This window comes from Mobula hypostoma, chromosome 23, assembly GCF_963921235.1.
Source record: "Mobula hypostoma chromosome 23, sMobHyp1.1, whole genome shotgun sequence".
NCBI classification, from domain to species: Eukaryota; Metazoa; Chordata; class Chondrichthyes; order Myliobatiformes; family Myliobatidae; genus Mobula; species Mobula hypostoma.
This window is the reverse complement of record NC_086119.1, coordinates 60619568-60634029: the sequence shown is the minus strand read 5'-3', so window position 1 is coordinate 60634029 and position 14462 is coordinate 60619568. Positions and strand designations below refer to the sequence as shown.

The following is a 14462-nucleotide window of genomic DNA, read 5'->3' as shown; positions in this document are numbered from 1 at the left end:
CCGGAGTTTGAGGCCTCATGTTCAGGTTCCTGTGAGCAGGGAGTCCGGAGTTTGAGGCCTCATGTTCAGGTTCCTGTGAGCAGGGAGTCCGGAGTTTGAGGCCTCATGTTCAGGTTCCTGTGAGCAGGGAGTCCGGAGTTTGAGGACTGGTGTTCAGAATCCTCATTTTTCATCACTGGCAATTCCTGGAGTCAATACCAAAGATCAAACCTCAATGGTCAATCAAAACCATAGAACCATAGAAACTACAGCACAGAAACAGGCCCTTTGGCCCTTCTTGGCTGTGCCAAACCATTTTCTGCCTAGAAGTACAGAAGTCTGCAAAAGCCCTGTGAATCCGCTAGGAAAGTCAAAGCCCAAAATCTGCGGATCCTTGAGACCATGGGAAGTGAAAGACAACCTGCCGTGGGGTTGATGTGTGTATGTGTGTGAGTGTGTAGGTGGGTGGGAGGGAGTAAAGGGGCTTGTTTTGTTGTTGTTGTTGTATTCTGTGTCATTCTAACAAGCATTGTGGCCATGCTATATTGGTGTTGGAATGTGTAGCGACACTTGCGGGCTGCCCCCAACATATACTTAGCTTCTGTTGGTTGTTAGCACGAACAACACATTTCACTGCATGGTTTGATCTACACATGATAAATAAATCTGAATTGGAATGCTGAATTCAACAGGGAATGGGGCTACCAGCATTATTTCAAGAGCAGGCATAGACTTGAATGCTTGAAAAGCATGCTTCTACGTTGTAAGAAAATACAAAAAAAATATGAAAACAAAAATCCAAGATGAGCCTTACCTTGGGATCCACAATGTTTACATAGACATCCTGGTAAGCTCGGAGTTTAAATACCTGGGCAACAGTCTGGTCCACACTGATAGTTTCTGAAGGAAAAAACAAAGACAAAAAGGATAATTAATATAAATTTAATTTTACATTTAATGTCAATTCAATTTTATCTGGCAGAAAAAAGATTTCTTTTTTTCTAATCACAAACAAGAGAAATTCTGCAAATGCTGAAAATCTGAGCAACACACACAAAATGCTGGAGTATGAACATATGAGAATGGAATTAAAATGGGAAGTGGAATTAAAATGGGTGGCCAAGGCCAGGGCCACCCATTTTAATTCCAGTTCCCATTCCAATATGTCCATCCTTGGCCTCCTCCACTGTCAAGATGAGGCCACACTTAGGTTGGGGGAACACCACCTTATAAACCGTTTGGGTAGCAACCAACCTGATGGCATGAACATTGATATCTCGAACTTCAGGTAATGCCTCCAACAATCCCCCGCTCACCCTTTCCCATTCCCTTTTCCCTCCCTCACCTTACCTCCTTGCCTGCCCATCGCCTCCTTATGGTGCTCCTCCCGCTCTCCTCCCCTTTTTTTCCCTTCTTCCATGGTCTACTGTTTCTTTCACAAATCAACTTCCCAGCTCTTTGCTTCATCCTTCCCCCTCCAAGTTTCACCCATCACCTGGTGTTTCTCTCTCCCCTCCTCCTACCTTTTAAAACTACTCCTCCGCTTTTTTTCTCCAGTCCTGCCAAAGTGTTTCAGCCCAAAATGTCAATTGTGCTTTTTCCCGTAGATGCTGCCTGGTCTGCTGAGTTCCTCCAGCATTTTGTGTGTTTCTCTTTCTCTAACATTGTTCAGAAACGACTACAACAATATGATTTTGAACACAGATCTATCATTCAGTGACATTATCCCAAACTACTCTACACCAGCTGACCTTCTGCATTTAGGCACGGGTCTAAGGTCAGAGGTCGGGCAGCAAATCAATCCCTAACCAATGTCAGGGAGAGCAAATATCAGAGTGACAAGAGGGTTTTCTGGAAAAGCAGGATTTGGGGAAATATTTTAAATACTCCAGAGCAGAAGCAGCAAAATAATTCATGTGAAATAACTTAGGGGACAACAACTGGAGAGCTCACTACAGGCTGGCTAGGATATGAAATGTTCTTTTTAAAAGAACAGACAAAGTACAAGATTTATAAAGTGGCATCACAACAGCAGGAAGAGGTTAAGACTTTATTTCCTAGAGCACAGGAGAATGACCATAAGACAAAGGAGCAGAAGCCAGCCATTCGGCCCATCGAGTCTGCTCCACCACTTTGTCATGAGCTGATCCATTCTCCCATTTAGTCCCACTCCCCCGCCTTCTCAAAATAACCATTCATGCCCTGGCTACTCAGATACCTATCAATCTCTGCCTTAAATACACCCAATGACTTGGCCTCCACTGCTGCCCGTGGCAACAAATTCCATAGATTCACCACCCTCTGGCTAAAAAAATTCCTTTGCATTTCTGTTCTGAATGGGTGCCCTTCAATCCTTAAGTCATGCCTCCCCCATCATGGGAAACAACTTTGCCACATCCACTCTGTCCATGCCTTTTAACATTCGAAATGTTTCTATGAGGTCTCCCCTCATTCTTCTAAACTCCAAGGAATACAGTTCAAGAGCGGACAAACGTTCCTCATATGTTAACCCTCTCATTCCCGGAATCATTCTAGTGAATCTTCTCTGTACCCTCTCCAAAGTCAGCACATCCTTTCTTAAATAAGGAGACCAAAACTGCCCACAGTACTCCAAGTGAGGTCTCACCAGCGCCTTATAGAGCCTCAACATCACATCCCTGCTCCTATACTTGTACAAGGCCTTGGTGAGACCACACCTGGAGTATTGTGTGCAGTTTTGGTCCCCTAATCTGAGGAAAGACATCCTTGCCATAGAGGGAGTACAAAGAAGGTTCACCAGATTGATTCCTGGGTTGGCAGGACTTTCATATGAAGAAAGACTGGATGAACTGGGCTTGTACTCGTTGGAATTTAGAAGATTGAGGGGGGATCTGATTGAAACGTATAAGATCCTGAAGGGATTGGACAGGCTAGATGCAGGAAGATTGTTCCCGATGTTGGGGAAGTCCAGAACGAAGGGTCACAGTTTGAGGATAGAGGGGAAGCCTTTTAGGACCGAGATTAGGAAAAACTTCTTCACACAGAGAGTGGTGAATCTGTGGAATTCTCTGCCACAGGAAACAGTTGAGGCCAGTTCATTGGCTATATTTAAGAGGGAGTTGGATATGGCCCTTGTGGCTACGGGGGTCAGGGGGTATGGAGGGAAGGCTGGGGCAGGGTTCTGAGTTGGATGATCAGCCATGATCATAATAAATGGCAGTGCAGGCTCGAAGGGCCGAATGGCCTACTCCTGCACCTATTTTCTATGTTTCTATGTTTCTCTAGAGGAATAGAGTATAAATGAATGCCAACATTGCATTCGCCTTCTTCACCACCGACTCAACCTGGAGGTTAACCTTAAGGGTATCCTGTACGAGGACTCCCGAGTCCCGTTGCATCTCAGAACTTTGAATTCTTTCTCCATTTAAATAATAGTCTGCCCATTTATTTCTTCTGCCAAAGTGCATAACCATACACTTCCCAACATTGTATTTCATTTGCCACTTCTTTGCCCATTCTTCCAATCTATCCAAGTTTCTCTGTTTCCTCAGCACCACCGGCCCCTCCACCTATCTTCGTATCGTCAGCAAACTTAGCCACAAAGCCATCTATTCCATAATCCAAATCGTTGATGTACAACGTAAAAAGAAGCTGCCCCAACACAGACCCCTGTGGAACACCACTGGTAACCGGCAGCCAACCAGAATAGGATCCCTTTATTCCCACTCTCTGTTTCCTGCCAATCAGCCAACGCTCTATCCACGTATGTAACTTTCCCGTAATTCCATGGGCTCTTATCTTGTTAAGTAGCCTCATGTGTGGCACCTTGTCAAAGGCCTTCTGAAAATCCAAATATACAACATCCACTACATCTCCCTTGTCTAGCCTACTTGTAATTTCCTCAAAAAATTGTAATAGGTTTGTCAGGCAGGATTTTTCTTTAAGGAATCCATGCTGAGTTCTGTCTATCTTGTCATATGCCTCCAGGTACTCTATAACCTCATCCTTGACAATCAACTCCAACAACTTCCCAACCACCGATGTCAAGCTAACAGGTCTATAATTTTCTATTTGCTTCCTTGCGCCCTTCTTAAATAGCGGAGTGACATTTGAAATCTTCCAGTCCTCCGGAACCATGCCAGAATCTATCGACTTTTGAAAGATCATTGCTAATGCCTCTGCAATCTCCACAGCTACTTCCTTGAGAACACGAGGGTGCATTCCATCTGGTCCTGGAGATTTATCTACCTTTAGCCTATTCAGCTTCCTGAGTACTTTCTCTATCGTAATTGTGACTGCGCGCACTTCTCTTCCCTGCCACCCTTGAGTGTCCGGTATACTGCTGATGTCTTCCTCAGTGAAGACTAATGCAAAATACTCGTTCAGTTCTTCCACCATCTCCTTATCTCCCATTACAATTTCTCCAGCATCATTTTCTAATGGTCCTATATCTACTCTCACCTGTCTTTTACTCTTTATATACTTGAAAAAGCTTTTAGTATCCTCTTTGATGTTATTTGCTAGCTTCCTTTCATAATTAATCTTTTCCCTCTTAATGACCTTCTTGGTTTCCTTTTGTAAGCTTTTAAAAGCTTCCCAATCCTCTGCCTTCCCACTAATTTTTGCTTCCTTGTATGCCCTCTCCTTTGCTTTAAGTTTGGCTTTGACTTCTCTTGTCAACCACAGTTGCATCCTTTTTCCATTCGAAAATTTCTTCTTTTTTGGAATATACCTGTCTTGCACCTTCCTCACTTCTCGCATAAACTCCAGCCACTGCTGCTCTGCCGTCTTTCCCACCAGTGTCCCTTTCCAGTCAACTTTGGCCAGTTCCTCTCTCATAACACTGTAATTTCCTTTACTCCACTGAAATACCGACATATCAGATTTCAGCTTCTCTTTTTCAAATTTCACAGTGAACTCAATCATGTTATGATCACTGCCTCCTAAGGGTTCCTTCACCTCAGTCTCTCTAATCACCTCCAGTTCATTACACAATACCCAATCCAGTACAGCCGATCCCCTAGTAGGCTCAATAACAAGCTGTTCTACAAAGCCATCTTGTAGACATTCTACAAATTCTCTCTCTTGAGATCCAGTGCTGACCTGATTTTCCCAATCCACTCGCATGTTAAAATCCCCCACAATTATCATAACACTGCCCTTCTGACAAGACTTTTCTACTTCCTGTTGTAATTTGTAGTCCACATCACTGCAGCTGTTTGGAGGCCTATAAATAACTGCCATCCTTTTACCCCTGCGATTTCTTAGCTCAACCCATAAAGATTCTGCACCTTCCAATCCTATATCACCTCTTTTTAATGATTTAATATCATTTATTACCAATAAAGCCACACCTCCCCCTCTGCCTACCTTCCTATCCTTCCGATACACTGTGTATCCTTGGACGTTCAGCTCCCAGAGACATGCATCCTTTAACCAGGTCTCAGTGATGGCCACAATATCATACCTGCCAATCTGTAGCTGTACGACAAGATCATCCACTTTATTCCTTATGCTGCGTGCATTTAAGTATAATACCTCAAGACCAGTATTTGGTACTTCTCGCTTTGATTTCACTGCGACTTTATTGCACTGCAACTCATCCCAATGGCTACAAATTTGCCCCATCACCTGCCTGTCTTTCCTGACATCTTTACTGCTCAATATCTTAGATTTATTTCTGTTTTCCCCTTCCTCTGTTCTATCATTCCAGTTCCCATCCCCCTGCCAAATTAGTTTAAACCCTCCCTAACAGCTCTATTAAACTTTCCCACCAGGATACTGGTCCCCTTCGGGTTCAGGTGTAACCTGTCCTTTTTGAACTGGTCATACTTCCCCCAGAAGAGATCCCAATTATCCAAGAATCTGAAGCCCTGCCCCCTGCACCAGTCTCTCAGCCACGCATTCATCTGCCTGATCCTACTATTCTTGCCCTCACTAGCACGTGGAGATTACTACCCTGGAGGTCCTGCTTCTCAGCTTCCTTCCTAACTCCCAGAAATCTCTCTTCAGGACCTACTCCTTTGTCCTAACTATGTCATTGGTACCAACATGTACCAAGACAACTGGCTGCTCACCCTCCCCCTTCAGAATATTCTGGACCCGATCTGAGACATCCCGTACCCTGGCACCTGGGAGGCAACACACCATGCGGGTATCTCTATCAGGCTCACAGAATCTCCTGTCTGATCCCCTGACTATGGAATCCCCTATGACTACCGCATTCCTCTTCTCCCTCCTTCTCTCCTGCACAACAGCGCCAGGCTCAGTGCCAGAGACCCGGTCACCGTGGGCGTCCCCTGTCAGGTCATCCCCCTCAACAGCATCCAGAACAAGATATTTGTTGCTGAGGGGGACAGCCACAGGGGTGCTCTCCACTATCCGGGCATTTCCCTTCCCTCTCTTGACAGTGACCCAGCTTTCTGACCCCTGTAGCCTCGGGATGACTACCTTGGAATGAGAAGAAATACCAACTTATGAGGATATAGATAGAGAAAATGCAAGCAAGCTTTTTTCTACTGAGGTTGACTGAGACAAGAACAATAGGTGATAGATTAAGGGTGAAAGATGAAATAGTTAAGGGAAGCCGTGTAACGAGTTGATCAGTATGAACACTATCCAAGGCTAACTTTTCACTGAATGTACATGTGACAATAATAAATCAATACCAATAATGTGGATAAATGTGAAGTTATCCACTTTGGTGGCAAAAATAGGAAAACAGATTATTATCTGAATGGTGGCCAATTAGGAAAAGGGGAGGTGCAACGAGACCTGGTGTCATTATACGCCAGTCATTGAAAGTGGGCATGCAGGTACAGCAGGTGGTGAAAAAGGCGAATGGTATGCTGGCATTTATAACGAGAGGATTCGAGTACAGGAGCAGGGAGGTACTACTGCAGTTGTACAAGGCCTTGGTGAGACCACACCTGGAGTATTGTGTGCAGTTTTGGTCCCCTAATCTGAGGAAAGACATCCTTGCCATAGAGGGAGTACAAAGAAGGTTCACCAGATGGATTCCTGGGATGGCAGGACTTTCATATGAAGAAAGACTGGATGAACTGGGCTTGTACTCGTTGGAATTTAGAAGATTGAGGGGGGATCTGATTGAAACGTATAAAATCCTAAAGGGATTGGACAGGCTAGATGCAGGAAGATTGTTCCCGATGTTGGGGAAGTCCAGAACAAGGGGTCACAGTTTGAGGATAGAGGGGAAGCCTTTTAGGACCGAGATTAGGAAAAACTTCTTCACACAGAGAGTGGTGAATCTGTGGAATTCTCTGCCACAGGAAACAGTTGAGGCCAGTTCATTGGCTATATTTAAGAGGGAGTTAGATATGGCCCTTGTGGCTACGGGGATCAGGGGGTATGGAGGGAAGGCTGGGGCAGGGTTTTGAGTTGGATGATCAGCCATGATCATAATAAATGGCGGTGCAGGCTCGAAGGGCCGAATGGCCTACTCCTGCACCTACTTTCTATGTTTCTATGAGCCTTCAGCTATGTGTCAGTACCTGGTGAGTAATACTCATGTTATAGGAATGCCAGAATTGGCAAAGTGACCGATAGCAATCAGCACAAGGAAGTGTAAGGTCGTGCACTTTGGCAGAAGGAATAAAGGTGTACACTATTTTCTAAAATGGGAGTAAATCCAGAAAGAGGTATAAGGGGTCTTGGGAATTCTTGTGCAGGATTCCCTAAAGGTTAACTTGCAGGTTGAGTCTGTGGTGAGGAAGGCAAATGCAATGTTAGCATCCATTTTGAGAGGATCAGAATATGAAAGCAAAAATGTAATGTTGAGGCTTTATAAAGCATTGCTCAGATCACACTTGGAGTATTTTGAGCAGTTTTGGGTCTCTTATCTGAGAAAAGACATGCTGGCAATGGAGAAGGTCCAGAGGAGGTTCATGAGAATGATCCAGGAATGAAAGGAGAAAAAACTGATGGCCCTGCACCAGTACTCACTGGAGTTAAGAGAATGAGGGGGGAATCTCATTGAAACCCATCAAATATTGAAAGGCCATGAAAGGGCATGGAGAGGATTTTCCAGTAGTGGGAGAGTCCATGACCAGAGGGCACAGCTTCAGTCCCTTTTGAACTGATAGGTTTTTGATTAGTAAGGGTGTCAATGATTACGGAGAGAAGACAGGAGAATGGGGTTGAGAGGGATAATAAATCACCCGTGATCAAATGGCAGACCAGACTTGATGAGCCAAATGGCCAAATTCTGTTCCATGTCTTGTGGAGATTAGGAGGAATTTCTTTAGTCAGAGGTTAGTGAATCAGTGGAATTCATTTCCTACTATGGCTGTGGACACCAAATTATTAGATATATTTAAAGCGGAGGTTGATATGTTCTTGGTCTGTAAAGGCATTCTGGGTTACATAGAGAAGACAGGAGAGTGGGGTTGAGAGGGAAAATAAATCAGCCATGATGGAATGGCAGAGGAGACTCAATGGGCTGAATGGCCTAATTCTGCCCCTACATCTTATTGCCTTATGACTGTTAGCGGGTCAGATACACGTTACACTCAGTTTTAATAATGATTATCCCACCTTTAAACACTGTTCTCAAACTAAAATCCCACCATTCCAACCACTACTACAACCACGCAAAGGAAATCAAGCCATTACCTTTCTGCAGATCTTCTCTCAATGACTTCACCTGCAGAAGAAGAGGGCTGCAAAGAGAGATCACAAGAGTATTGAGCAACAAGCAGAGAACGAAGAAGGGTGTCAAATGTCAACCCCCCCCCCACCCCAGACATGTCATACTGTGGAAATTGTAGACTCTACAATATCAGATTCAGTTTCATTTAAACTCCCCCGACCCCTCTGGGGTCCCTGGCCTTGCCCTCCCAAGGCTGTATGTTGGATCCAATATCACATGTTCCTGCAGCAGACCACAAAAGCCAAATCAATCCCAGCCCCCTACCAGATGATTGCAATGGACCATAATGCACCAGCAATGCACTCTCTGCAAATTACTGCAATTAATAAAAATAGCTGCAACTCTTCCCCGATCTTGTCTGTGTCATCCTCAATTCTGTCAACATTTAGAAATTCATCTCACAGTCTGCAGGCCAAGTTAATGGAAGTAAATTTTTTAACTGAAACGTTTCTCTGGCAAAAATGCGTTTTGAAAGTGCAGCCTCTGTTGTGAGACAGGAAATACAGCAGCCAGTTTCTACTCAAGCTCCCACTAATATAATCCCTACAAAATCTCCTGGTGACATTGGCTGAGGGAGGAGTGTTTACCAGGAGATGACATCAGGACTGAGGACTCAGTGATTTCCCCAGAGAGAAGCTCTGCTGACAGAAATTTTGGAGATTTTAATGCAGCCTGACTCCTATTTCAGTGAGATTATGAAGTCTCCCACTTTAACAAGTTTCACAAATGATCCCTGTTGGCATTGTAGAGCAGATTTGTTTATTAATTTTAATTAGAGATACAGCACAAATTAAACACATTTGGAGTATTCTGTGCAGCTCTGGTCACCTGCCTATAAGAAAGATACCAATAAGATTGAAAGAGTGCAGAGAAAATTTTCAAGGATGTTGCTGTAACCTGAGGATCTGAGTTATAGGAAAAGGTTGAATAGGTTAGAACTTTATTCCCTAGATTATAGGAGAATGAGGGAAGATTTGGTAGAGCCATACAAAATTATGAGGGGTATAGATAGCATAACTATAAGCAGGCTTTTTCCACCAAGGTCAAGTGAGACCAGAACTAGAGGTCATAAGTTAAGGGTGAAGGGTGAAATGTTTAAAGAGGCAACTTCTTCACTCAGAGGACAGTGCCAGTGTGGAATGAGTTGCCAGCAGAAGAGGTGGATGCAGGTTCAATTTCAACATTTAAGAGAAATTCAGACAGGTACATGGCTGGGAGAGGTATGGAGGACTATGGTCCAGATGCAGGTCAATGGGAGTAGACAGAATGGTAGTTCAGCATGAACAAGATGGGCAAAGGGTCTGTTTATGTACTATAATGCTCTATGACTCTAGCACTCACACCGATATGCATCCAGACTGGACAACATTCAAGAATGGGCTATCATGGGAAAAGTGCCTGACAATGACCATCTTGATCTCCAACAGGAGTGAATTTGATCATCGATCCTTGGTAAACAATGTATTACTATTACAGAGCCTCCTGCCACCAACAGCTTGGGAGTCAGAAACTCCACAGGTACAAGTCAGGGGTGCGATGGAACACTCTCTACTTGGCTGGGGGAGTGTGGCTTCCACCACACTGATGAAGCTCGTCACTAGCCAGGAGAAAGCAGACCCTGTACGTCACTGTGCGCTGCAGCGACTGACCCAGCAGCCCCTGAATCTGCAACCTTCATCACCACAAAGGACGCAGGCAGCAGCCACACAAAAACACCATCGCCGCACCGCCATCTGCAGGCTGCCACACCGCCATGCGTTGGCAATATCTTGTTGTCTCATGGATGCCAAAACTAAATTAACTCTTTAAACCGTTTATAACAGTTCTTTAAAATGGTACCAACCTGTATTCGTCATTGACATATGCAATCTCCACAATGTCACCAAGTCTCACCTGGGGAAAGACCTTGGGGTTCACCATCAGTTCATAGTCTACGAGAAACAGAAAGACAACATAAGACAATAAGACATAGGAGCAGAATTAGACGATCTGGCCCATCAAGTCTGCTCCACCATTCAATCACGGCTGATCGTATTTTTCTATCTCCTCTTCAACCCCAGTTCCCGGCCTTCTGCCTGTAACCTTTGATGCCATGTCCAATCAAGAACCTATCAATCTCTGCCTTAAATACACCCAACGACTTGGCCTCCACAGCTGCATGTAGCAACAAATTCCACAAATTCACCAGCCTTTGGCTAAAGAAATTTCTCTGTATCTCTGTTTTGAAAGGGCACCCCTCTATCCTGAAGCTGTGCCCTCTTGTCCTAGACTCTCCCACCATGGGAAACATCCTTTCCACATCTACTCTGTCTAGGCCTTTCAACATTCAAAAGGTTTCAATGAGATCCCCCCTCATCCTTCTGAATTCCAGTGAGTACAGACCCAGAGCCATCAAACATTAACACAAGGAATTCTGCAGATGCTGGAAATTGCTTTCACCAGCAACTTTGATGTGTGTTGCCATCAAACATTCCTCATATGATACCCTTTCATTCCTGGAATCATCCTGTGAACCTCCTCTGGACCCTCTCCAATACCAGCACATCTTTTCTAAGATGAGGGGCCCAAAAACGTTCACAATACTCAAGGTGAGGCCTCACCAGTGCCTTATAAAGCCTCAGCATCACATCCTTGCTCTTATATTCTAGACCTCCTGAAATGGATCCTAACATGGCATTCGCCTTCCTCACTACCGACTCAAACTGCAAGTTAACCTTCAGGGTGTTCGGCACAAGGACTCCCAAGTCCCTCTGCATCTCAGATTCCTGGATTTTCTCCCCATTTAGAAAATAGTCCACAGATTTATTTCTACTACCAAAGTGCATGTCCATGCATTTTCCACCATTGTATTTCATTTGCTACTTTCTTGCCCATTCTCCTAATCTGTCTCAGTCCTTCTGCATCCTCCGTTTCCTCAACATTACCTGCCTCTCCACCAATCTTCATATCATCTGCAAGCTTGGCAATAAAGCCATCTATTCCATCATCTAAATCATTTATATACAGCATAAAAAGAAGTGGTCCCAACACCAACCCCTGTGGAACACCACTAGTCACTGGCAGCCAACTGGAAAAAGATCCTTTTAATCACAATCGCTGCCTCCTACCAATCAGCCAATACTCTAACCATGTTAGTAACTTTCCTGTAATACCATGGGCTTTTAACTTGGTAAGCAGCCTCATGTATGGCACCTTGTCAAAGGCCTTCTGAAAGTCCAATACACAACCTCCACTGCAACCCCTTCATCTATCCTACCTGTAATCTCCTCAAAGAATTACAACAGGTTCATCAGGCAGGATTTTCCCTGAAGGAAACCATGCTGACTTTGCCCTATCTTATCTTGTGTCACCAAGTACTCCATTACCTTAACAATTGACTCTAACATTTTCCCAACCACTGAGGTCAGGCTAACTGGTCTATAACTTCCTTTCTGCTGCCTTTCTACTTTCTTAAAAAGTGGAGTAACATTTGTAATTTTCCAGTCCTCTGGCACCATGCCAGAGTCCAATGATTTTTGAAAGATCATTTCTAATGCCACCACAATCTCTAACACTATATCTTTCAGAACCCTAGGGTGCAGTTCTTCTGGTCCGGGTGACTTAACTACCTTTAAGTCTTTCAGATTTTTTAGCACCCTCTCTCTTGTAACAGCAATTGCACCAGCTTCTCTTCCTTCACACACTACGACATCAGGCAAACTGCTAGTGTCTTCCACAGTGAAGAATGACACCAAATACTCATTTCGTTCATCAGCCATCTTCTTGTCCCCCATTATTACTTCTCCTGCCTAATTTTCTAGCGGTCCTATATCCACTCTCATTTCTCTTTTATTTTTAACATACTTGAAAAGACTTTTACTATCCACTTCGATATTATTTGCTAGCTTGCTTTCAAATTTCATCTTTTCTCTTCTGATTTTTTTAGTTGCTCTCTGTAGGTTTTTAAAAACTTCCCTAATCCTCTATCTTCCCACTAATTGCACTTTCTTTTGCTTTTACAATAGCCTTGACTTCCCTTGTCAACCACTGCTGTACTATTCTACTATTTAAGTATTTCTTCATTTTTGGAATACACATGACCTGCACCTTCCTCACTTTTCCCAAAAACGCACGACAACATGAAACAAGTCATCTGTCCATCCATCACACTTTTCCCACACGTAGCAAACAATCATCTCCCATATTTCATTTTTTTTTTGTTTGAGAAATAGTTCTGTAACTATCTCCTCACACCAACCCTGGCCCACAACTACCACCACTCCCCATCTTTTCTCAAATGCCAAAAGGTAAGCAAAATGGCTCTTGATTACAGTTCACTATGATGTTATCCAACCTTCAACCTGTGATCTTATTTGCATTTAGCTCCAAGGTAAAAGAGATGAAAAGAAAATCACTCATCACCTCAGAGGAATTGAACAGATAAAGCTGAATGGTAAGAGTCTCCACAGTGAAATTGTCTTGTGGCGTTCATCCCTTCAGCTGAACAGGTATCAGATGTGCTGTGGAGTTATTGCCCGGTGAGGAACCATGAATTCTAAAGTAAGTGGAGGCTGGGATCTGCACTCACACTGTCCTTGGGATTACATATCCTTCAAGTTTTAGAATTTATTTTGATATAGAGTCAGAGGTAAAGAAGAAGCAGTATCACTGGGAGCAGCGTAGGTGGCTAAACTACATTGTCAGCTTTGCGAAGTAAGAGTTCTAGTGTTGTCAGCAGTGGCTAGAAGGGTCCACAGAGCTATCTGATAAGATTGGCAGCCAGGCAGATTGGTGACAGTACACAGGGTGCTGACCAGTGGGGTATATTGGGCAATAACAGTTAATGAAAAACAAATCCAAGAATCTGGAGGGGGCAGACGAACAGGGCCACATGTGTTCCTAGCCCAAGATAGTGCCCCGTATAACCATCCTTTTCACACTTCCTCCTTCTCAACTCCAAACACTCCTCTCAGATCTGTATCCTTTCCTCGGCCTCTCTCCTGTTCTCCATCCCCACCCGGTCAGCCCCTCCTGATCACTCTTTCCCTTCCCCTTCTTTCCCCCTCTTGCATTGCAATCCCACCAACTCCATTCTCACCACTGCCTGCGAACCCCTTTTTGTGAATCCACAGTTTGTAGACCCTGTTGGTTCTCATTCTGGCAGCCGGCTAGCGCAGCCTGTATCACTCCGGAAGTCTGTTCAGGAGCACATCAGTACGGCATCCAACAGTTTCCGGGCAAAATGGTTCCGGCCGCCCGCTCTCCCTCACGTGACCCGGAGATGGCGCCGGCGGCCTTTAGGCCGGCAGGAGGAGCCTTTGTGCCGGCAATCGAGTTTCCAAACCTCTTCTCTGTACTTTGGCAGAGTTATAACCCCTGTTGTATTCTTTGGAATAACATGGTGCCATAATAACAACCTTTCCCTCGACGTCAGAAACGCAAAAGAGTTGTCTATATCAAACAACACACGGAAAACGCCTGCTGCGTTCCACCAGCATTTTGTGAGTAAAGGCATCCGTTAGACTTGCGAGACCATGGATCTGCGCCTGGAAAGTCTTCACTCTCCAGGGCACAGGCCTGGGCAAGGTTGTATGGAAGACCAGCAGTTGTCCAAGGGAAGGGCATTAGGACCCATACAGCTTGGCACCAGTGTCGTCGCAGAGCAATGTGTGATTCAGTGCCTTGCTCAAGGCAGACATCCCACCTCTCCCGGAAGTTCTGGGAGTCTCCCGCATGTTAATAGAGGCTCCCTGATGCCCGCAAATTATATACAATATCACGGAAATCAATTTTTTTGAGAGCAAGCGAGAGAGAGAGTGAGAGCAGGAGCAAGCAAGCGAGAGAGAGAGAGAGTGAG

At 44.6% G+C, this 14462-nt stretch overlaps 1 protein-coding gene across 12 annotated transcripts in view; it reads right to left on the bottom strand.

Annotated features, from left to right (window-relative positions):
• depdc5 (DEP domain containing 5, GATOR1 subcomplex subunit) overlaps window positions 1-13820 on the bottom strand; it is a 250444-nt gene extending 236624 nt beyond the window's left edge. For 11 of the 12 annotated variants that reach the window (XM_063031837.1, XM_063031844.1, XM_063031842.1 and 8 more), the window contains exons 1-4: window positions 13704-13820; window positions 10470-10557; window positions 8590-8636; window positions 794-879 (exon numbers count right to left, since the gene is read on the bottom strand). In XM_063031837.1, the coding sequence (XP_062887907.1) occupies window positions 794-879; window positions 8590-8636; window positions 10470-10557; window positions 13704-13761 (279 nt within the window). In that variant the 5' untranslated portion in view covers window positions 13762-13820. Of the gene's footprint in view, window positions 1-84; window positions 186-793; window positions 880-8589; window positions 8637-10469; window positions 10558-13703 lie in introns of all 12 variants that reach the window. The other variant, XM_063031849.1, reaches the window with a different exon arrangement.
• Window positions 13821-14462: the final 642 nt, after the last annotated feature.